Here is a 24,793-nt window from a genome sequence, read left to right on the forward strand (position 1 = left end):
AACACTTTCTCTGTAGGATGATAAAATTTATTGGATAAAAAGGTTTATTCATTCATTAAGACCCAATACCCAAAAAAAAATTTATGATTTTTTTTTTTCCTTCCAGCTTCAGCAGCTAATACAAACCTTACAGATCCAACAGCAGAAGCCCCAGCCTTCCATCCTCCAGGCCTTGGATGCTGGTCTTGTGGTTCAGTTGCAGGCACTTACAGCACAGCTTACAGCTGCAGCTGCGGCAGCCAACTCGCTTACACCCTTGGATCAGGGTGTCTCTTTCAACAAGGTAGTCATTAAAAATATTGATGTTTTTATGTGAACTGTAAACTTTATGTCATATCATTTAAAGTCTTCTTTGTAAATTATAATTTCATAGACTTCTGTTGTGTGCACCTTTATGTGTAGCACATTTTGGCTTCTAATACACAGTCTGTTTGCCTCAGCCTCCCCAGTGCTGACTTTGGTGGTTTATGTTCTATCATTTGACTTGATAAAATAATCAATATTTGGAAACTCAAAAGAAAAATTTTCTGTAAGTTCACATTACTGTATATTTTATGTTTAGTTTAACTATGAAAAATAGTGTTTTTAAAATTGAGGCTGTTTTATGAATAATTTTTTGTGTGATATCCTCTTCATGGTTGTCAGTTAGAAGTATATCTTGGAAGTGCTGTGTGTGTTTTCACATAGGCACATACAAATGTGTCTTTTTTTTCTCTCTCTCTGATCTTTTCGGGCCTGCCACCCTGCTCCAAGATAATCACATGGAGACTTAGTCTTACTTATGAATGCCTGGCCTTAGCTCGGCTTGTTTCTAGCTGTTCTTAAATTATCCTGTCTACCTTTTGTCTCTGGGCTTCTGTCTTCTTCTATTTCTATTTATCTTTTTTTATAACTATTTTATTTTGTTCTTAGATTTATTATGTATACAGTGTTCTGCCCATATCCCTGCAGACCAGAAGAGGGCACCAGATCTCATTAAGGATGGTTGTAAGCCACCATGTGGTTGCTGGAAATTGAACTCAGGACCACTAGAAGAGCAGTCAGTGTAACCGCTGAGCCATCTCTCCAGCCCCCTTCTGTTTGGGTGACTGGCCCCTGGTGTCCTCTTTACTTTTTTCATTCCTCCCTATAGTGATATTTCATTTGTATTTTAATAAGTAAAGCTTAGAAGTAAGAACCAGTGGCTGAATGTTTTGCTTTTCTGAACTTCAGATTGAACCACATTATCTGTCTCTTGGTTTTTATTAATTGTGCTACACCTCCCTCTTCTCTCTTATTTATTTTCTCTGCCTGCCGGTCCTGCTTATTCTCTTTCCTACCTAGCTATTGCCTACTCAGCTCTTTATTAAACCAAAATGTGTTTTAGACAAAGTAACACAGCTTCATAGAGTTAAACGAATGCAATATATCTTTCCATCATTAAACAAATGTTCTGCAGCATTAACACATGTAACTGACTCATTCGATGTTATTTCAGCTTACATTCTACAACATGTATTATGCTATTTATTTTTATAGGAAAATCAGTACCGATTTCTTAGGTAATGATTTTATTTCTTGGATAATGAACCGTTTGGCCAGTCACTCTTAATTTAGTAGATAAACCACATTTTAACATCAAGTTTTTACTAGGACTAGTTAACAATTGATTTTTTTTTAAGTTACAGTTATACAATCCTTCATTTTCTTTAAATATTGTTTTGTGAGCTGGGCATGGTGGTGGCACATGCCTTTAATCCCAACACTTGGGGACATAGAGGCAGGCAGATTTATGAGTTAGAGGTCAACCTGGTCTACAGAACAAATTCCAGGATAGCTAGGGATATACCCAAGAAACCCCATCTTGAAAAACGAAACTTTTAGTATTTTGCTGGTTATGTGAAAATGGTTTTGTTCTATGATGATGAAGTAGTCCTTCGAGTCCTCAGTCATTTCTGCACCTCTGGAGGAGCTTGAAACTGTATGAATTTCTGTCTACACATAATTATGATAATGCTTAATAAGTAAATTAGTGAAAATAGAAAAACAGTAATATACTGAGACTATATGAAGATTTCTCTCGAAAGAATCATAGCAATAATATTTTCATACTATATTTGTGAATGAGAGTGAAATTACACGGAAATATGTGTAAGGGCCTGCTTTATGTTACAGTGCTCTGAAAGCATGCATATGGCATAGTGTGAAATGACTCACAACACTTATTTCCCGTTATTTTGTGGTATCCACGTGGAAGCACTTTTTAATTTGTCTCTTTCTCTCGTCCATAGAAGTTGATGGATAGGTTTGACTTTGGGGAAGATTCTGAGCACAGTGAAGAATCCAAAAAGGAAATTCCTACTCCTCAACTGTAAGAATTATGTTTTTCTTTAGAGCTGTATTTTCTTTATCTTGTTGTTCTCAATCCTCAGTGGGGTGTTAACAGTCTAAACTGTAGGGGTGCTGTTTCAGGCTTTAAGCACTGAAATTATGGAGGGTCGTGGACTTGCTGTCTTGTTACCTCTCTAGGTTATTGGAACTCTTTCGGATCTTTGCAAATAGTTGGACTATATTAAAGTTCCCTATAGGAAAATTGATAAGCATTGTTAAGACAGTTGTGATACATTTTTATCTCTGTTGGCTTTAAGTAACTTAGTTTTAAGAATATTTGTAATAGGAAGACCAATGCTTCTGCTGAAGTCTACTTCTAGAAATGGCAATTTCTGACAAATGCATTAGTTAGATTGAAATTATATGTGTTTCATTTATTTAAAAAATGGATTTTTTGTTTTTATTTAAATTGTTGTATAGAATCCTGTGTTTTGTGAGGGGATTTCTAAAGAGCGGTAGGAGAATTTGAGAGGCGGGAGAGATGACTGACAGAAGCATTTGGGACCCTCATTCAAACAGAGTATATTTATATATATAAAATATTAATACATCCTTTTGATACAGGGATTTTCCTTGACAAAGTTTAAAAGTAGTATTTGAATGGAGTTGGGAGGGCTGTTTAAGGTCTTGTAGATGAAGGAGCTAAGCAGTTAAGAATTCCTTAATAGTCTGGATGGTAGAGTCCGTGCTTTCCCACCTTCCAAGGAAAGAGCTCGTGGGACTCTTATTGTCACATGCCATCTTGTTGAACTGAATTCCCTCATTTCTAGACACTAATTCAAACCTTGTGTTTTGAAGAAAGGAAATAAATTGACTCCATTGTTTTAAGACATGGCCTTATGATATTTGAAAATAGATATTATTCTCCCCATAGGTTTTTTTGCTACAGATGATATACTCTTTTTTTCAACTGTTTCAAGACCTGTCACCATTCTGCCTGCCCCTTTTGGGATGCCCTCTTTTTTTCATGTCTTACCCATGGCACTTAGAAGTCCAGCTGTATCCCAGGTGTGACTTTCCCAGAGTATAGTTATATTATTATTTTCTCTTTTATCTAGCACTGTCTGTTACTGTTAGCATACCTAATACCATGATGACTTTCTAAAGGGAACACACTCTGTAAAATTCATGGGGAGTGAAAATTATGGATTTTGCACATACTGATTGATAGACCATTTCCTACTGTCTCATGGTTAAACACGAGTTATTGCCAAAAACCCCGCGTTTTTAAAAATTGACAATGTTTATATACTTATACCTTTTTGAAAGTGTTTTGAGATTCTCTTACAGTAAGCTAGTAAAAGCCACTAATTTGTATGTACAGCACACTCATCTGTGCAGCATGAGGCCCTGGTGTCAGTTCTGTAACAGAACACCTCTAGGCTTTGTCTGTTGAAACATTATTGAGTATATTTCTCTTCTACTGTATCAATGTTCCATAATACTACATTTTAGATCTTAGTATTTTATAAAGAATGCCCCGTAATAGAGTACACTGTGTCAGTGGTGTTTCATGTCACCTTTGGTACGTTTTAACTTGCATCTTCTCCCTTTGTTGCTCATTTTAGTTCTCATGTTTCCGAATCTGTGAACAACTCCATCTTCCATCAGATAGCAGAGCAGCTGCAGCAGCAGAACCTGGAGCACCTGCGGCAGCAGCTTTTGGAGCAGCAGCAGCCCCAGAAGGTCTGTGCCACCTGCAGTTATTACTCTCTGCAGATGGGCATTGTGTGGGACACTTGAGTATTGAACATTCTCAGTCTTTAGAGCTGTTCATTAGTCTTTGTTTTTTTACCAGCCACTACATGTCCTTTCTATGGTATTTCCTTTCCAATACCTTTGTAGCTATTCCTATTATAGAAAAAAAAAGTCTTCTGGCAGTGTAGTGAAATCATGTTATAGAAATGAATTTCATGATAAAGTGGAGAGAGAAGAAAGGTTTCACTTTAGAAGTGATAAAACATGTCATGCTATAGACCAAGATTTAGTCTTAAAAAGATACTTGTGACCTATATTAGAAACATTTCAGTTTGTGCATAGTTATTAAAAATAATATCAGTCACCAGGCAGTGATGGCGCATGCCTTTAATCTCAGCACTCTGGAGGCAGAGGCAGGTGGATCTCTGTGAGTTCAAGGCCAACCCGGCCTACAGAGTGAGATTCAGGACAACCAAGGCTACACAGAGAAACTCTTTCTTGAAAAGCCAAAAAAGAAAAGAAAAAGCTATCAGTTATGAATATAAAGCAACCTACAGATATTTGTGTGACTGTACATTTTTAGGCAAGTGATACATAATAAAGACGGACAGAAGTGGTTCTGCCTTTAGGTGATGTAACCTTTTTTACTAAAGAAGTACAAACATTTGTAGAAATCCATGGCAAGATTCATTCTATAGTCTCTTTAATAGAGTTAAAAGTGCAGGATTCTGGGAACGTGAAAGAAGACTCAGTACTTGTGGTATTTAGAATATTTTGAGACACAGTTAGAACCGGAGCTTGACCTTTATATGCAAACAGTTAAAGTGAAGGATCCCAGGGTACTTGTTGGACCTCATGAGCACGGACTGATTTGATGAACTAGTTCTAATTGAAATGGTCTAAATAAGAGTCATATTTTTTGCTAAAATGATATTTACTGGAGAATACAAAAAGATAATAACAGGAATTTGTCAGTCAGTCATAGGAACAGTAACTACAAAGATAGCAGACAAGAGGTGGTGCTTTCTCCAAACAGTAGAAGGCTCCGAGTTGCCTTACGCCACTCTTACTTCCGAAGGTTTAGTAGAAAAAGCAAAATCAGGGCAGTACTCTCGGCACGGGAAATTTCTGAGAATTGGAAGGAAGCAAGTGTGAAGAATCTCACCAACCAAAACAAAACTACTTACTCCATGCAATAGTTTCAAAAATAAGCCACATACGGTAATAAGATCCCTTTAAAGAAATAGCAGTTAAGTCTCCATTGCCCAAGTTTTATCTAATGACAAATGATGTGGTAAAGTCAGAACCAGACAAGCAATCCTTTGCTAATGTGTCAAGTGCACAGCGAGTATGAAAGTGGCACACTTAATGCACAGGATGCTAACTTGGTGGCAGGTGTGTACAATAAGTTAGGCGATTCAAGATGGGATGAGTGATAACTCGGTGTTTAAGAGCACTTACAGCTTCTTTCAAGAGGACTGGAGGTGGGTTCCTAGCACCTGTGTTGGGTGGCTCACAACTCCTGTCTCTCCAGCTTTAGAAGACCATATGCCCAGGACACACATGTGGGTTTGCTTGCAAACTTGTGTGTGAGCACACGCACATATGCACACATGTAAATCAATAAATAATTTGGGAGAGTGGGCGGTTTCAAGGCAGAATTTCATTCTGTTGCTCTGAATTCACTATGTAGACCAGACTGGCCTTGAATGCACAGATAGCTACCTGATTTTGATTCCCAAGTGTCAGGATTAAAGGCATGTGCTACTATGCCAAGCTCTAAATTAAATGTTTAACAAAAATAGAATAAGATCAGTAGAAAAATAAAGCACTTTTGCTAACATAGGTCCATAGAACTACCCCTAACTAGGATAGTGCTGTCCTGCTCTTTGCGGGGCAGCTGCAGCTGCGGTGTGCAGTGAGGTCCAGGTCCCAGGAATTAGAAGGAAAACACTTTAAAGGTTTAAGAACATTTGAAAAACTATGTTTCTAATAAAAATATAATCAGAATTATGAAAAATTAGAAACCTTATCATAATGGAATGATTTCTGTTGTCTTAAGTTAGAGTTTTATGATTTTGCTGATTATTAGGAGAATCAAAAGATGTTACCAGAGCTATACCACAAATGAAATACTACTGGTAAGATCTTAAAGGACCCTTTAAAAGATTTAGCCTACCAATGATGAAGCATTATCAATGGGATGTCTGAAGTAGTATAATTCGCTTTGTTTCAGAATGTAATGGAGCATGGTGACACATATCTTTAATGCAGCACTCATGAGGCAGAGGCAGGTGATCTCTGAGTTGGAGAACAGTCTGGTCTACATTGCTGGTTCCTGGACAGCCAGGGTTGCATAGACAGACCATGTTTCAAAAACAATAGCAAAAAATCCAGAATGTAATGCAAACAGCAGAGATGACATGATGAACTCTGGATTGGGTAGCACTGCTTTGTGGTAAATGAATTACTGTTTGTAAAGTCAAATAACTTTTAGGATATTGATTATGTGGAGCTATTAGATTTGTGTATTAGATAAATATAGTTGGTGTAGCATGTGGAATGTTCAACATCTACACGAATGCTCCCAACAATTTACAACTCCAGTCCCAGGAGATCCAGTGCCCTCTTCTGACCTCCTTGGGCACTGCATGAATGTATTGTCCAGACAGACACCCAGGCAAAGCAGCCATTATTATAAAGTTAAGAAAAAGGAAAACAAAGTTTGTACTTATTTATTGCACTTTTGTTTCTGTTGTGATTGAGAAGACACTTTTCTGTCTGTTCTGACTTTTTCTTAAGGTATATTTATCAACTTTGACATATCCTGTTTTTGGGATAATAAGGGACTTAACAATTGTTATTTAAAACTCTGCCCTGAATTTTATGATGCTGTCTTCTCTTCTAGTTTTAAAATGCACCACTCATAAGAGCAGCATCCTCTAAATTTCCTAGTAAACAAATTATTATGCCAGTTGGTGTAATACAGCTTAAACACTATAGAAATCCCAACTTTGCATTAAAATAGTTTAGTATAAAATGGTATATAAAATATCCAAATATACTCAAGATAGTGGCTATATGTTACCACACTTGTAATTTGCATTGAGAATGAGATGGAGGAAAACCAGATTTCAGATTGTAGACAATATAAGGTCACTTTTCTAAAAAGCATAGTATGGACTGATCCTCCCACCCACACCCCAGTCAGTGCTTCTCTGTATCCTTGGCTTTCCTGGAACTCACTCTGTAGACCAGGCTGGCCTCGAACTTAAGAGATCCACCTGCCTCTGCTGGGGTTAAAGGCCTGTACCACCACTACCCAGCTTGATTAATTTGCTTTTCATTAATTTATTTATTTTGGGATGACACGTGTGAGGTCAGATGAGAGCTTGCAGGACTTGGTTCTCTCACTCTACTATGTGAGCTTCAGGAATTTGAGTCCAGTCCTAAGGCTTAGTGACAGGTACCTTTACCCACTGAACCTTCCTACCAGTCCTTATATCCTGAATTTGAAATAAATCTTTCACAGAACTCTTCGTTTATTTTGAATATGTATGTTTAGAAAAATATACTAAAGAGATATAAATTCCTAAGATTATTCAAGTCCAGTATTGCTCTTGACACATTTATTTTGTTAGTGAATATGCTTGACAGTGTTCCTTTAAGGTGGCTCAGTCAAAACACAGTGTAACTGAAGCAGAATCAATTGCCCTGTGGTTCTCCACAGTCAGGGTACCGACTCCTAATGACTTCCAGGAGCAAAGCTTCCTAGGTCCTGTCCTAGTGCCTAATTGAACATGTCCATGAGACACAAAGCTTATCCTCACCTTCAGGTCTTAAGCTCCTGTGCTTGCCTGCTTAATTGCACAGACTTGCTTTGTTTTTGTTTTTTTGAAACAGGCGCTCACTCATTATATAGCCCCAGCTATCTGGAACTCAACTGTGTAGGTCAGGCTGGCTTTGAACTAACAAAGATCTGCCTACCTCTGCCTCCCAAGTGCAGGTTAATAAACTTTCTTAAATCGAACTAGATCTGTTTATTTCCTACTGCACTAGTATGAGGCACGTTCATTGCTGCTGTTCTTTGTGGAATCATGTCTCCCTTTACCTCTATTTTGCTTCTGCGTATCTAAGGTGTGTGGACTGCTTCCTTGTTTGGGGATGTTTCTGAATAGTTTGTAACAAGGGACTATTAGTGTGTAGTTTTTCTTTCTTCATTATGTTTTAGCCTGTATACCACCAGGAACTTACCCCTTCTAGATTCCTATAAGATCATGTTCTAGAAAAATTTTCCTCCAGATTGCTTTTCCCCATAATGGGTTTCTCCATGTTTTAGCTAAGTCAGTCTTTAAATTGTTACTTTGGTTCCTACTTACTAACATCAAGTTAGAGCATACATACATACACTACATACTATTGCTGTACTACTTCTTGGAACCGTGGGGACATTCATTGTTCCCTTAAGTTTGTCTTTATTTTTCTAACTTGTATTAAAACTTTAAATATACACATTACAATCTATTTCCTATAACTATCTTATGAATTCTTATAGAAGACCCTAATTGTGAATAGTTTTGTTAAAATCACGAGTTTTGATGGTGACTTTGGGTATTGTTTTGCCTTTAGGTATATAGTATGTGATTTTAAGTTTTTTAATATAAGGTTTTAATTGGACCTTGAGAATATTTTGTTTATACTAATTAAACATGTAGTTCTAGATTAATTTATTACTGTTAGGTATCATTAAGTATTTTTGTATTACTCAATAGTTTGACACTTAAACGTTCTTGAGGACATATTTCATCTAGCTATTTTTCATACAAATATATACAAAAGTGCCATTTTTATGAACCTTTTCTTGTTAAAAGTATACTTGGATTTATACAGAATACTTCAGGTAAATTACTCTAAGAATGGCTTGCTATGAATATGACTCCCTTGAATATTTAATTGTGATATTTGCTGTAGTCAGGTTATCATTTATAGTAATGTTGTCTCAGAACATTCGTCTGTTTTCAATAGGTGACTCCTCAAGATAGCCAGGAGGGAACATTTGGGTCAGAACATTCAGCGTCACCCTCACAAGGAAGTAGCCAGCAGCATTTTCTGGAACCTGAAGCTAATTTGGATGACTCTATAGACATTCAGCAACAGGTAAAAGTCAGTACTTTTCTGAATCATAAATGTCCAAGGCCTTGTAAGGTTCTTTGTGAATATACTGTATTCTGGATGTACCTTGTCTTCTGGGTGTTCCACACCCCTAGCTCTGTTACCTGTGAAACCTTAATATTACATTACTAATATTTTTAAGACAGAACTGCACTTGTATGCTGAGTTTTAACTGGGCTTTTTGTTTATGTGCCTTCAACTTTGCTTTCCAAGGATATGGATATCGATGAAGGACAAGATGTTGTTGAAGAGGAGATCTTTGAACCAGAAGCTAAGAAAGTAGCTGTTCGCTCAAGATCAAGAACTCATTCGCGATCTCGATCAAGGTTCTATAATAATATTTAACAGTATTGTATGCTTTTTTCTTTGCATCAAGATTAAAAGAAATACTTAAAGTGATTTTAAAAATATTTTTTAAAAAGTAATTTTTAAAAATAATTGAAACTTAAAACCGCGAGATAACCTTTGTTATACATCTGCTATTTGAGCACTTTATATAACAGGGACAGCTGGTGTCATGAGGTTGTGATTTTGGATTATAGTTGATGTTAGTTGATAAGAGCATGATACCTTACTGCTTCTAAACAGCATATAAGTCAGGCTGTATTTCTTGCATCCAAATTATATAGCGATACCAAAAATGTTTTCCCCAGACAGCCACAAAACAAGTTTTATGAATGTTAAATATGCTTGCAAGCCAGTAGAAAACTCGTCCTTAAATCAAAACCAAGTCACTGATTCTTTGGTATTCTTAATGTAAGCATGCTTGCAAACATGTAAGTAAACAAATGACAGGATCAGCTTACATTGAAAAGTCAAGACCTGTAACATTTTAGAAGTTGTAAAGTATTAAACAGGATTATACTGTGTCCTAATACTGTGTTGGAAGTATTCTGATCCTCTCCTGAATTGTACTTTTCCTCTGATTTTAATGAATACAGTTTCAGATTTATCTAGCATCTATTAGTAATGTGCCCATCCATAGCACAAGTCTACAGTGGAACACTTGTTTAATAGTTGATTAAACTATAGGATTGTTTAAGAGGTGGTTAAATATGACAAATCCTGCCCTTTTTCATTCACTTCAAATTGAACGATTTAATGGAAAGATAATAATGTCATTAGAAGTGAAATAATAATTATTATTGATATTATTATTGTAGATCTCCAAGAAAACGAAGGTCCAGGTCGCGATCTGGGTCTCGAAAGCGAAAACATAGGAAGCGATCCCGCTCCCGCTCAAGAGAAAGAAAGAGAAAATCATCACGGTCGTATTCAAGTGAAAGAAGAGCCAGAGAGAGGGAGAAAGAACGGCAGAAAAAGGGCTTGCCTCCTGTTCGATCAAAAACCCTAAGTGGTAAGTGACATGTACTGAATTAGACCTCCTTCTTAGTGTTGGGAACTAGTTTCTGTTATGTTTAGGTTAGTAGAGTGCTTGCCGCTTAAGCCTTTGATCTTCAGCAACCACAGGAAAAGCCTGGAAAGGTAACCCTCATGCTTGAAAGGGACACAAGTGCATTCCTAGTTTACTCATGAGCTCCAGGGCAGCAAAAGACTTTGCCCCAGAAGTTCTTGAGGAAGCACACCTAAGGCTCTAGCCTCTGCATCTGATTAAGGTCACGTCCTCCTAGAATAACAACAACAAAAAAATAAACAAAAACTAAGCAACAACAAAAAATTAGTTTTCTGCTCTAAAAATCTCTTACCTAATTTTATTTTTAGAGTAAGAAACTGAAAAGGAAGGAGCTTGTTAGTAACTAAATTACTTTAATTCAGGTTTTTGTGAAAGAAAACCAGATTACCAGATACTTGCTAAATCATCAAAAATGTTTAATGCAAGTTGTGGAGTATGGCTTGACCAAGGACACAAAACCAGGCTGATATCTATAACATGACATTGTCAGTAACTGCTTAAGTAGTAACAGACAGTTGTCAGTATTCAAATCTGTATAAGAAATTAGGACACAAAGATTGTTTTTGTATACTTAGTTATATATTCAGTGTATATGTGTGGTGTTGGAGACTACACCCAGGGTTTTATACCTGCTAGGTCAATTGGTGTATAATTGAACTAAAATAAATGGTAAACTTGTAGTTTGTACCAGAAGAGAAATGACTAGTACAACCTGTTTTTAATGTAGTTAACAGATTTGGTTATGGTGGTGTTTACTTCAGGATCTGGCTAGGGTAAAGATCACGTTCCATACAACAAAATGAGTTGTGTTTCTACCAGGTTCTGCCTTGGAGTTTGTTAATCCATTATCATTTCTAGAGAGAATTAACAGACTACAGGTGAGCAAGGAAGCACATGATAGAGAGTAAGTTATCAGTTTTGCCCGAGTGGACTCTTGTTACTTTCTGGTGGTCTTCAATTAAGTTACCTTAGCATCAGTAATTGTTACAGAGAGCCATAGTAATTGTTACAGATCGTCATGCTATAGATTCTGCACTGGGATCACACACATCCTAGGCTTTTTACATGACTCCTAGAAAGTGAATGTAAGCCCTTATTTGGTGCTGCTAGAGCATCTTGAAATTCAGGCTCCCAAAATCAAAGAAAATGGCATCTGACAATTTCAGTAGTCCTTGGTTATCTTTCCAGAACCGTCTCACATTATAAAGAGCTAGTGAAACATTTGAAGATTCTATTTGCCCCTTATCATATGAAACCAAATTTGTTTTAGTGTTGTTTGACAAATAATATAAAAAAACCTGATCCTTCCAAAAAATATAAGAAAGATCTTTTTTTCTTCATCCTTGTGTGATTACCCCTTGGTCTTTCAGAATCATTACTTTGTTAAGAGTAGGGCTTTCATTTAGTATCTCTTCATTTTTTGCTCACACACTTTGTGATGCTGTTGAGCATTATCTTAAGTTAGGGCTGCTAACACTGATACGATGACCAAAAGCAACTTGGAGAGGAAAGACTTTATTTTGCTTGTGGTTCCATATCACTGTTTGTTATTGAGGGACGTCAGGGCAGGAATCTGGAGGTAGGAGCTGAAGCAGAGGCTATGGAAGGGGGGTGCTGCTTACTGGCTTGCTCAGCCTGCTTTCTTACAGAACCTGGGAATACCAGTCCAGAAGTAGCATCACCCACAATGGCTTCCTTCTCCCATACCAAACATGAATTAATCAACTATCCAACAGGCTTTCCTGCAGCCCTATCTTTTTTTTAATTAATTAATTTATTTTTTAACTTCCGTTTACCTTCCAGCCACAGTCCCCCCCCCCCCCCCCCCCCCCGAATTGCCTCACCTTTCATTCACTCCTCCCAATGGCTAAGGGCTCTGATGGGGAGCCAAAGTCTGGAACATTAAGTTGGGGCAGGACCACTTCCTTTCTTCATTTAGATTGAGCATGGCATCCCACCATAGAGAATGGGCTCAACAAGCTAGCTCAGGCACCAGGGATCTATCCTAGTCCTACTGCCAGGGACCCCTCAAATAGTTCAAGCTTTACCACTTTCTCCCACAGAGGAGGGCCTAGTTTGGTCCCACGAGACCCCACAGCTGGTCAGTCTAGCGTTTATGATTATCCCTGAGCTTGATTGAGCTGTCTCTGTAGATAGATTTCTCCATCATGAAGTTGACCTCCCTTGCTCATATATTCCCTCTTCCCTCTCTTCGACTGGATTCCCTAGCTTGGCCTGCTGTTTGCTTGGTTTTGGACATTTCTGCATCTCATTTTGCAGAGATCCAAATTTGGTTTCTTATGATAAGGGGCAAATAGAATCTTCATACTGGATGAATGTTTTATGGTGACCGTTAGGGGATTCACCAATTCTCTCCACTGTGATTAGTATTCTTAGCTGGGGTCATCCTTGTGGATTCTTGAGAATTTCCCTCACAAAGCAAATTTCAACAGATAACAAAAAATTGAAAACTCTCCCCCTCCCCGCCCGTATCTTAGCAGATTACCATGGCTTAAAGTTAGAATTCAACAACACAAATTTCAGAAAGCTTACAAATTCATAGAAACGGAATAACTTTTAACTTGAATCATGCCTCGGTCAAGGAAGAAATAAATAAAAAACTTCCTAGATTTCAGTGAAAATGAAGGTACAACATACTTAAACTTTCGGGACACTGTTAAAGCAGTGCTGTGAGGAAAGTTCATAGTGCCAAATGCCTACGTAAAGAAAGTAGAGAAATCCCACACTTGGGGAATTAACAGAACAAGTAGATGGCAGGAATAATCCAATTTAGGGGTAGAATCAATAAAATAGAAACAAAGAGAACAACAGAAAAAATCAACGAAACAGAGTTGGTTCTTCGAGAAAATCAGCAAGGTAGACAAACCCTTATCCAAACTATCTAAATAGCAGAGAGAATATCCATATTAACAAAATAGGAAAAGAAAAGGGGGACATAACAACAGGCACTGAGGAAATCCAAAGTATTGTCAGATCATACTTCAAAAACCTGTACTCCACAAAATTGGAAAATTTAAAAGAAATGAACAATTTTCTGGATAGGTTCCATTTATCAAAATTAAATCCAGACCAGATAAACAATTTAAATATACCTATAGTCCCAAAGGAAATAGAAACAGTCATTAAAAGTCTCCCAACCAAAATAATCCAGGATCGGATGGCTTCAGTGCAGAATTCTACCAGAACTTCAAAGAAGAGGTAATTCCAATACTCTTCCAGTTGTTTCACACAGTAGACAGAGAAGGAGCATATCCTAACTCCATTTATGAGGCTACAGTCACCCTGATAACCATACCGCACAAAAGGTGCGACAAAGAAAAGAATTATAGACCGTTCTCCCTCATGAACATAGATGCAAAAATACTCAATAAAAAACTAATAAACTAAATCTAAGAACACATCCAAAAAATCATCCACTATGACCAAGTAGACTTTATTCCAGACATGCAGGGTTGGTTCAGCATACATTTAACCTGATAAAGAGAAAGTGGGAAGTCCTTTGAACACATTGGCAAAGGAGGCCATCTAAATACAGCCCCATGGAGGCATTTCCTCAGTTAAGATTTCTCTCCTCTCAGATGACTCTAGCTTGTCAGGTTGATATACCAACCAGCTGGTATAATTGATCCTTTGTCAGCTTGACTCAGACACATCACTAATGGAATATAATTTCTCCTTTCTTGCCCCCATAATATGATTATTTTACAGTATAAAACATAATTACAAACATTAATGGTTTCATAGTCTTTATAATTTCAAATGCTTTAAAAGTTAAGTCTCTTTAAAAATCCTAAGTCTTTCTACTGTGGGCTCCTATAAAATCCAAAGTAAGTTAAATATTTTTTTGCTTAAAGAAGGAAGAACCAGGGCATTGTCATATTCTAAATAAAGCAAAGCAAAACTCCAATTGTGTAAATAATTTAGTACCCAATGTCTGGCATCCTCCGAGGGGTTTGAGTTACTTCTCTGGCTTCAGCCTCTGTAGCACACACAGATTATTTCCCAAGCTCAAGCTGGCTCTACACCATGCTGCTGCTATTTTTGGTCATTCTGTGGTACTGGCATTCCCGAAATGCTAGGGGCTCTTGGTACAACTGACTGCCCTTTGACCAATAAATACCGTCTTCTGGGCACTCTTCAGGGAATTCAGCTCTGCCACACAATGCCAAGCCTCCATTGCTTCCACTTCTCCATGCCTTCAAAACCAGTACACGCTTAAACTACGAAGTGTCTGCCATCACAGGGTAAAACCTTGGCCACTTCTTGAATACAGATCTGGTACCTCCAAGGAAACAGAAGATTTTACATCAGTGATGCTTATCTCTGCCTTTACATTTTTTATTTTAATGTTTATTTCATATGTACAGGTGTTTTGCCTGCATGTGTGTGTGCTACTTTTATGCCTAATGCTGTACAGGGCAGCAGATGGCTCTAATCCCCTGGAACTGGAGTTGCAAATGGTTGTGAGCCAATGGTTGTCAGTGCTGAGGATTGAACCTGGATGCTTTGAAAAATGGTAGCTGTGCTTTTATTTTTAACTGCTAAGCCATTTCTCCTGCCCCTGCTGGCCTCTTCTTAACTTCACAGTTCTGGCTGACCAGCATCCATTATTCCAGCCAGACAAACACTTCATTTGGGCAGTTCTGGTGTCTGTTAATCATCTTCAAGCTTTTGTTAAACAGAACCACAGATTTATTTCTCTTTTTCTTTTTCTATTTCCCTCCCTCCCTTTCTCCTTTCTTCCTTCCTTTCTTTTTCCCTCCTTTTTTTCTCTTCCCCTGCCTCCCCCTCTTTTGAGGCAAGATTTCTTTGTTTAGCAGTTCTTGCTGACCTGGATCTTGCTCTGTAGACCGGGCTGTCCTTGAACTCATGGCTGTCTATCTGCTTCTGCCTCCCAAGTGTTGGGATTAAAGTGGTGAGATACCATGCCTGGACAGAAGCAAAGATTCTAAGTGGCCCCATGATCTTTAAGTGACTCTCAGACTTTCCCTTTAGTTTCACAAGTCAGGCCTCTATCCTCTCCATTTCTGTGGTCACTGTTTATTTTCTAAGCTCACATAGAACATTTCACGGAATGTTGAACACCCATTGGCTCCGAAGTCCAGAGTTCCAAAGTCCTCCCAAAAAACAATGGGGTCAGGTCAGTCACAGCAATACTCCACTATCCTGTTACCAATTTCTGTCTTAGTTCGGGCTTCTATTCCTCTGATGAAACACCATGTCCAAAAGCAACTTGGTGAATAAAGGGTTTATTTTACTTATGATTCTATGTCACTGTTCATTGTCAAAGGAAGTCAGTACAGGAACTAAACAGGACAGGAACCTGGAGGCAAGCACTGATGCAGAGGCTGTGGATGGGGGCTGCTCAATGGATTGCTCCAGCCCAATGATGACACTACCCACAATGTGGTAGGCCAGTGGTTCTCGGTGCTCCTAATTCTAGACCCTTTAATATAGTTCTTCATGTTGTGACCACAATCATAAAATTATTTTCATTGTTACTTCTTAACCAATTTTGCTATTGTTATGAACCATAATATAAATATATGGCATGCCACCCTAAAGGGATTTTAACCCACAGATTGAGAAACACTGGGCTAGGCTCTGCCACCTCAGTCATTAAGAAAATGGTTTACAGTCTGAATTTTACAGAGGCATTTTCTCAATCGAGGTTCCCTCCTCTCAGATGATTATAACTTGTATTAAGTTGACATAAAAACCAACTGCCATAGGCATGGAATCACATTTTCTCTTTTAAAAGTTTGTAGTTTTTAAAAAAGGGCTTACTTTTATATGCATGAGTGTTTTGTCTGCATATATGTATGTGTGCATGCCCTGTGCATCTTGGTGCCCATGGAGGTGAGAAGAGAACATTAAATCCTAGCTGGAGTTATAGGCCGCTGTGGGCTGTTGTGTGGGTGGTAGCAACTGAATCTGGGTTTCCCATAAGAACAGCATGTGTTCTCAATTGCTGAGCCCTCTCTCTAGTCCTCCAAATATATTGTGTTTGGCATCTCATAATTATACATACAGCATACAGTATGGTATTTTTGTACATGCCAATACTGTGTAATGATCAGATTAGGGCAATTAAGAAATCAAACACACATGATTATTTAACTCTTGTTACTGCTGTAGAACATCATTATTCCTCTTAAAAATAAAATTATACTTTATTTTATATATAACAATGTAGTTTACATGTTAAGCAGCAGTATGTACAAAAATCTGATACAGTTTTGAATCAAAGAAAAAAGTAGAAACTTTCAGGTTATATAACCTCTTCAAGAAGATATTTAAACAAAATTCCATTCTACATGAATCAGGGGGTGCTTCTGTTCCTCTCTTAGGTTCTCTACTTCTATGACATCAGCTTTTTCCGTTTCTACCTAGTAGTGAGAAAACACAGCTTTCTTTTTGTCTTGGCTTATTTCTTGTCATATGATTCCCTCTGGTTTCATGAGTATTCCACAAGCATCAGAATTTCATTTTCTTTTTGTAGCTGAATTGTAGAATTTATTTTCTATTGCTGTTTTGTTTGTTTCTTTGTTTGCTTTGGTTTTTCAAGACAGTATTTCTCTGTGTAGCCCTGGCTATTTTGGAACTCATTCTGTAGACCAGCCTGGCCTCAAACTCACAGAGATCCACCTGCCTCTGCCTCCTGAGTGCTGGGATTACAGGTGTGCATCACCACCACCCAGTGCTGTTTTATTTTTATTAGTTAAAAGTTTTAAGATGGAAAACTCAACAAGCACATGAGAAAATACAGTGACAACTGTATCTTCCATTGTGTACTGTATCTCAAAACTCCTCATCTTGAAGTGGAACCAGTTTTCCTCTCATTGCTGTTCTTTCAACACATTTAAAATTGGTGTGGTTGAGTTCCCCACTGCTTGTCCTGGACATAGATTATAAAATGCAGCGCTTTCAGGGTCAGTCAGTGGTGTGAAGCATCAACAGATTAATACCCCAGGAGCCAAGTGTTTCCTCTCTTCTGGATTGGGAAGAGTAATGACCTCTTCTTAGCCAAAAATAAAATAAATTGTAGAGCAGCATTAAAAAATTAGAAACACTAGTAAAACTTAGGGAGACAAAAGCAGTTGGAATCTACAGGACAGGGCATTTCATCCGGAGGCATTATTTTAAGGTGATAAAGCTACAAAGTTGTTTCCCTCTGGATCACCGGACTTTCCCTCATGTAGTATTTATACACTGCATTTCACTACATGGTGGTAGAGCAGCTTTCTATCCCCGTGACATCAATGGGGGAAAGGTTTACTTTTCCTTGTGTTTGTTGTTGAAGGTTGCTTGACCTTGCTCCTTTTGACTGTTCATTTTGACTGGAAAGCAGAACAAAGAAGATTGGAGACAGTGAGCCCATTCAAGGGCAGGCCCCTACTTGAGACCCATCTATTTAAAGTTTCACCACTTTCAATGGTTCTGTGGGCTAAAGACTAAGCCTATGTATGGTATATGAGATTTTGGGAGACGTGGTTTATTTAAATTATAGCAATCTGGTGTTAGGGGAGGCCGCTTGTTTGTCCTGGCCAGCTAGAACCAAAATAATCACACGGAAAATGTATTAACTAAATCACTGCTTGGCCCATTAGCTCTGGCTTATTGGCTAACTCTCACATATTAATTTAACCCATTTCTATTAATCTTTGTATCACCACGTGGCTGTGGCTTACCCGGTAATGTTCCATTCGACTCCAGGGGGCTACATGGTGTCTCTCTGAGTCTGCCTTCCTTTCTCCCAGCATTCAGCTTAGTTTTTTCTCACCTACCTATATTCTGCCCTGCACAGGCCCAAAGCAGTCCTTTATTAACCAATGGTATTCATAGCATCCAGAGGGGTAAAAAGCAGAAATTGAAGGTCCATTTAAAAAAAAAAAGCCAAACTTGTATGCATTTTTCTCTCACTTTGCTCTATAATTGTGTATGTTTGTGTATGCTTCTGTATGCCATGATGAGGGTATGTAGCCTGAAGACAACTTAGTCAGTTTTCTCCTTCCTTGTGTATGCTTCTGAGGTCAAACTTAGGTTGTAGGTCTTGGCAAAGTAAGTTTATCTGCTAAGCCATTTCACTGGTCTCTGGGATTTAATTAAAAATGTTAAAAAGTTGAAGATATTTTGATGAATCATGAGTTGAAAATTATACAGAGTGAGTGTGTGAGGCAGAACAAAGTGGCTGAGAAAGTAAAGTTGTCACAGTATGTGTTAGCTAGATGATTCTCAAAGCTTGTGTGTGTCCAAGTGATGTTCTGACCAAAAAGAGTAGTCTCCTGGTCGTTATTTTATCTAGGATCATATGGGGTAGGTTAACCCTAGAAAAGCCTGCTTTAGACCTCTTCTGCCAGGATTAAAATGCTGGAAAATGACTTGAACATTAAAGCTGTGTAAATGTGTTGTCTGTAACAGGAGGAATTCAGGAAGCATGAACAGTCTGGAGTGTTTTCTCTTGAACTTTGGTGTGTGTTAAACAGAGGTAGCTTTCAGGCTGGAGGTTCAGAGTACCTGCTGCTCATTCATGAGAAGTAGAATTCTGAAACTTGTGTGGTGTTGGGTCTCTAAGGAAGCCACACTCTTCTGGCCTCTGCATACAGGAGTGTGCACACAAAGAAGTGCCAGTCAGTTCATCTTCAAGTCATAATAGCAAGCTAAGGAGTCCTGATTTGTCCATTTCCTTCTTTATCTTTCTGCAATGTCTTACTTCCTTAAGGATGAGGCAGCTCATACAGGCTTAGTTATCTGCTGGTTAGGGAGAACCATCCACTGAGTCATTCCAACACACAGATATTAAGGTCCACAGATAGGAATTAGTTTCAAAACTATCGCACTTCAGAGTCAGCTGGGGAGTTTTAAAGCTTCGCTTCCAGTCTGACACACCACTTTTCTCTAGTGGTTGGACAGCGTGTGCACAGGTGGATCTCTGAGTTCAAAGCCTGGCTGGTCTGCAAAGTGGGTTCCACCTGCCTCTCTCTCCTGTGTGCTTGGATTAAATGCTGCCACTCCCTGGCTTTTTTTCTTTTAAATATATATGTATGGGTGTTTTGCCTGTATATATGTCTGTGCACAACATGTGTACCTAGTGCCTGCAGAAGCTGGATGAGGGGCTTGATCCCCAGAAACTGGAGTTATAGATGGTTGTGAGCCACCAGGTGGGTGTCAGAATTGAACGTAGGTCCTCTGGAAGAACAGCCACTCTCCTTAAACGTTGAGCCATTAGTCAATTTTAAATGGAGCAGTTATCTATGTGTAGCTGTCAGTTACTCAATACACACTATCTTCAGTTGGATCTATTGTTAATGTTGTGCTTGAGGCAACTGTGTCTTTGAGAACCTCTGTTTCTTTGTCTTGACAGTATGCAGCACTACCCTTTGGGTTGGCCAAGTGGATAAGAAGGCTACACAGCAAGATTTAACCAACCTTTTTGAGGAGTTTGGACAAATTGAATCTATTAATGTATGTATCTCTTAAGCACTAAAACAGTCTTTTAAAATGGCCAGTTTTCACTCTTTTCACTTCCTAATTAAGCCCGATAGTATCTGACTTTGGTAGTGTACATCTTGACAAGTTTTGTTTATTTTGTTCATTTTTCTTTGTTTGCTTTGAAGCTCTTTTTATCCTTTTCAATACAGTATCTTACAAAATAGTCATAGGGTTTTATAGCAGGATAGCACTTAATTCTTAAAAGCATTAAATATTGGTCAGCAAGATGCCTCCTTTCCTCTCTTCCCCTCCTTCTGTTTTACCTGTCAGAATGAAAATGGAGCCATACATTTCTTTAATAGTAAGTTTTATGTTCCATAGTCAAGGAACTGATAATATGTTTTCAAGATTTCACCTTTATCATGACTTAATGCAAGCCAAATTAATGCATGAATATGGGGCTTATTAAAACTAAATAATTAATTGTATATGTATCAATAAACATTTGGCGGTAGAAAGAAAATTAATTTGATCATCTGCCAAAATCGAATTGTAGTCAGTTGTCATTGTGTTGTTTCAGTAGAAGCAAATGTCAGACTGCATTTCCATCCTTCTACTTTCTGTTAAGAAAGGATTTTTCCCTCATAGATGATTCCACCCAGGGGCTGTGCATATGTCTGTATGGTTCACCGACAAGATTCATTTCGGGCTCTTCAGAAACTGAGTTCAGGATCCTATAAAATTGGTTCCAAGGTCATCAAGGTGAGTTTTTGTGGGTAAATTTATGGTAGAGTGGCGGCTACCCTTGTGGCCTCTGTTAGTCACAGTGTTATGTTTTTCATAGGAAAGGTCATATGATCTTATTTGTTGTGACTGTTAGAATGCCCCAGTTCTTCTCTTCCATCTCTCTTCCCTTGCTCCTCGATATGGATCAGACCCTCCCTTGCTCCTCGATATGGATCAGACCCTGGGCCTTGACATGTTAAGCACATATTCTTACACTGAGCTTAGACTCAGCCTTATCTTTAATGTTTGCAGCAAGCTTATGGCTTTAGTATTAGTCAATTATAATTAGGATTATGTACATACACTAATTTACTAGCCAAAATTTGAGTTTGTTTGTTCCTTAAGTGTATACACCTATACAAGTCTCTGCCATCTCACACTTCATATAGTTAGAACCTTTTCCTATTTACAAATTTGTCTTTCATTTACTTTTTCTCCCAGCACTTTTTTCTTACTTTTTTTTTTTTTTTTTTTTTTTTTTTTTTGGTTTTTCGAGACAGGGTTTCTCTGTGGCTTTGGAGCCTGTCCTGGAACTAGCTCTTGTAGACCAGGCTGGTCTCGAACTCAGAGAGATCCGCCTGCCTCTTCCTCCCAAGTGCTGGGATTAAAGGTGTGCGCCACCACCGCCCGGCTACATTATTTCTTCTTATTTTAAGTAGCCAGCCACCTTGTAGCGTTTATATACAAGCATTTTCTTTCTTCTAAGTCTTTAAATTGAGAATTCGTGAGGTGTTTTCTCAATTGCTTGTTCTTGACTCAGAATTTCATTTTGACTCTTTAGAGAGAATGTGTTCAGTCAGCTTCTGCACCTAAATTAAAACTCTGAACTCTTTCTGAAGAGTGTGCATGCCCATCTTTTACTGTTTCCTGATAGTTGATGTGTGTAAACTCAGGTATTGCTTATTTATTCTGGCATGGTGTACAATGTCTTCTGAAACTTGTGATAACTATCTTGGTTATTGTCAATGGAACTGAGCTTTTTATTGTGAAAATTAGACTTTGTTTTCTCCAGAAATGAGTTTAGAGTTGGGTAAAAATTGGAAACAGATCTTATATCGAAAATATGATCTCCAGTGCTAGTTTAAAACAAGTACTCAAGAAAAACAAGTTTTATTCCTATTTTCTTAAATATGATTTTGAACTTTATTTTTATTATAGTAAATAATAAAATATATTGTGATCTTCTTTCTTTTCCTCTTCCCATTCCCAATAGATTGCCTGGGCTTTGAACAAAGGTGTAAAGACGGAATACAAACAGTTCTGGGATGTAGATCTTGGAGTCACATATATACCCTGGGAAAAAGTTAAAGTGGATGATTTGGATGGCTTTGCAGAAGGAGGCATGATAGATCAGGAAACTGTAAATGCTGGTGAGAATATACTTTTTATTATTTAAAAATAAGCTTCAGAAGGTTGTAATATAAATGTGTTTAGGGAGGCAGAGTAAACTATGCTTAGTCCCTGGATTCAGCTCCACAAAGAAGAGATGATGCTGTTTCTGACATTGCTTCTTCAGTGTTTTGTATTTCAGTAGGTGTCAAGGAGCAGTTGAGAAAGTACTGACTGGAAGCCTGCAACTGTAGCAGTCTTTCCTTTATGACTTAACATTTTTGTTATATTTAAGGGAAAGCTTTGTACCATGGAAACTTTGTTAAAGTAAGTTGTTGTTGTTGTTTTTAAATTCCATGAGTTTTGAGTGGGAACCGAGGATCTGAGAAGCTTTTTGGAGAAATTCCAGAAGATTTCAGATAGAGTTCATTTTGAGTAGCAGACTCTGATGTGGCTCAAGTACTGCAGCATGATAATCTTCTGAAACACTTCCTGCATTGTCTATAACCAAATGAGCGTATGCCCTGCTCTGGAAAAAGTGCAGCTTCTGTTTTTGTTTTTATTTTTAAGAATTCTCAGTTATAAATTCACAATGAGCTACAACCAAAAGGAAATACTCTATATGTTCTTTGTTTCTTCGCATCTTAGCTCTCTTACCAAAACTAGCCTGCTTTCAGGGTAGTTCTCATGCTTATGAACATACACAGACATCTTCTTGATGTTGTTGCCTTCTGCCTGGAGATGGCCCTCAGGTAGGAGAACATGTTCTTAACATGTGCAAGGCCCTTGATTTGAATCCCAGGACCACCCAGATCAATACAGTTTATTGTTTACTTCTTTGTCCTATGCCTGTTTCCTAGGACAGTCCTTCTTTCAGTTGTCTGAGTTCCTGCTGTGTGACAAGTTGATTCTTCAGGAACTAACATTGTGATAGGGTAACAGAAAGCAGGCATCACTTTTTGCTTGAATGGCACAGGCTCCCATGGCCTGTACTCTGCCCTGAAGCCTGATAGTGGTCTGTTCTGAAAACGGACCTCTGTGGGAACACAGCCTTGCTTGCGTGTATATATACTGTTTTCAGGACTGTTTCTATCTTTTTTCTCCCTCCCTTCCTCCCTCCCTCCCTCTCTCCCTCCTTCCTTCCTCTCTCATTCTCATCTCTTCCTTTTCTTCCTTCTTTTCCCCTTTCTCCCTTCCTTCCTTTATTCATAGCAGCAAATATACATATATTTAGAACTCAAAAAAACAAAACAAAACCCAAAAACATGTTCTAGTCAAATAAATAATAAGAAAAAGAATACTGTATAGGATTTGTGTGTTGGTATAGTCCAGTGGTGGTGGAGCGCTTGCCTTCAATCCTATTTCTTGGGAGACAGGTTTCTGTATGAGCTTGAAGCTAGCCTGGTTCACATACCAAATTCCAGGCCAGGCTGTATGGTGAAGCCCTGTCTCAGGGAGACAGAGAGACTAGGAAGAGAGCTGATCCATGGGAGCATTACATTGTAAGTAAATGTAGATCTGTGGGGGTGGAGCATCTATGAGGATTTGAGACGTGTGTCCACTTTGGGAAGCAGCATGCCAGAACTTAATGAACATGGAACATATAGGAGATTAAGGCAGATACACTGAGAAGCAAAAGTTGACTAGTCATGTTTGTTCTTGGCTCAGAAGAAGACAGAGGACCATGATTGATTTCATGTTATCTAGACTGTCCTCTAACTCCTGTCCCAGCACCCCTACCTCCTAAGCACTCAGCCTCAGGCATGTGCCACATGTTCAACTGATCGCATTTTCTGTTCTTGTCCTCTTTGGAAGATTTCTCTGTATTCAGTTACTACTTTGTTAGTTGTGCCTCATAACATACAAAACAGGGCTGGTTTCCCATAATCAGGTGACCTATAAGGTATATCTGTTACAGCTTGGTGTTGTCATTTTTAGCTTGTGTGGTATTTTTAGATTTGCCAAGATAGATCTGGAAAGGGTTCAGATGGTAATGTAAATGGGGAAAAAAGCTGAAAATCAGCATTTAAAGGAAATCAATTTCAAATATTTTATTTAGAATGGGAAACTGTGAAAGCCTCAGAACCCGTTAAAGAAACGGTCCAGACTACACAGAGTCCAACTCCAGTTGAAAAGGAGACAGTGGTCACAACACAGGCAGAGGTTTTCCCTCCACCTGTGGCCATGCTGCAGGTTAGTACTTGCTGACTTCTTAGTTGTACTTTTTTCATATCTTATTTGCTGATGTGTAACAGTTGGCATCTGTTGTTCACATTAAGACAGAGGTTAAAAATATTCTGCACACACAATGCATTATTATACTAAATGCAAGAATGGTTAATTAGGTGAATAGCGAGCTGTAACCCCCTTAGACTTACAGATTTTCTTTAGATTTATGCTTTCTGTGCAAGCAAATTTGTATCAATAACATTATTTGATAATTATATTAATAAAGTTATTTCAGCGATTTAGTGAAACATTTTGAAAGGTCATTATTGTTGGAAATGGTAATATTCATACTTAAATGTTTATGCATTAAATATGTACTATGTGCTAGTGCTAAGTTGTACA

The 24,793-nt window shown here is 38.2% G+C and overlaps 1 protein-coding gene across 7 annotated transcripts in view; it reads left to right on the top strand.

The window, feature by feature from the left end:
* Window positions 1–24,793, top strand: part of Scaf8 (SR-related CTD associated factor 8) — a 210,777-nt gene that overhangs the window by 55,780 nt on the left and 130,204 nt on the right. For 6 of the 7 annotated variants that reach the window (XR_005976766.1, XR_005976767.1, XM_041680061.1 and 3 more), the window contains 10 exons: window positions 107–283; window positions 2,271–2,350; window positions 3,939–4,056; window positions 9,094–9,225; window positions 9,454–9,566; window positions 10,404–10,597; window positions 20,040–20,140; window positions 20,756–20,869; window positions 22,107–22,263; window positions 24,282–24,415. Coding sequence is in view for 5 of the 7 variants with exons in the window: in XM_041680061.1 (XP_041535995.1) it covers window positions 107–283; window positions 2,271–2,350; window positions 3,939–4,056; window positions 9,094–9,225; window positions 9,454–9,566; window positions 10,404–10,597; window positions 20,040–20,140; window positions 20,756–20,869; window positions 22,107–22,263; window positions 24,282–24,415 (1,320 nt within the window). In the remaining 2 variants the exon portion in view is untranslated. The remainder of the gene's footprint in view (window positions 1–106; window positions 284–2,270; window positions 2,351–3,938; window positions 4,057–9,093; window positions 9,226–9,453; window positions 9,567–10,403; window positions 10,598–20,039; window positions 20,141–20,755; window positions 20,870–22,106; window positions 22,264–24,281; window positions 24,416–24,793) is intronic. The other variant, XM_041680062.1, reaches the window with a different exon arrangement.

This window comes from Microtus oregoni, unplaced genomic scaffold (assembly GCF_018167655.1).
Source record: "Microtus oregoni isolate MIOR12 unplaced genomic scaffold, Mior012 000033F_ref0000390, whole genome shotgun sequence".
Taxonomy (NCBI): Eukaryota; Metazoa; Chordata; class Mammalia; order Rodentia; family Cricetidae; genus Microtus; species Microtus oregoni.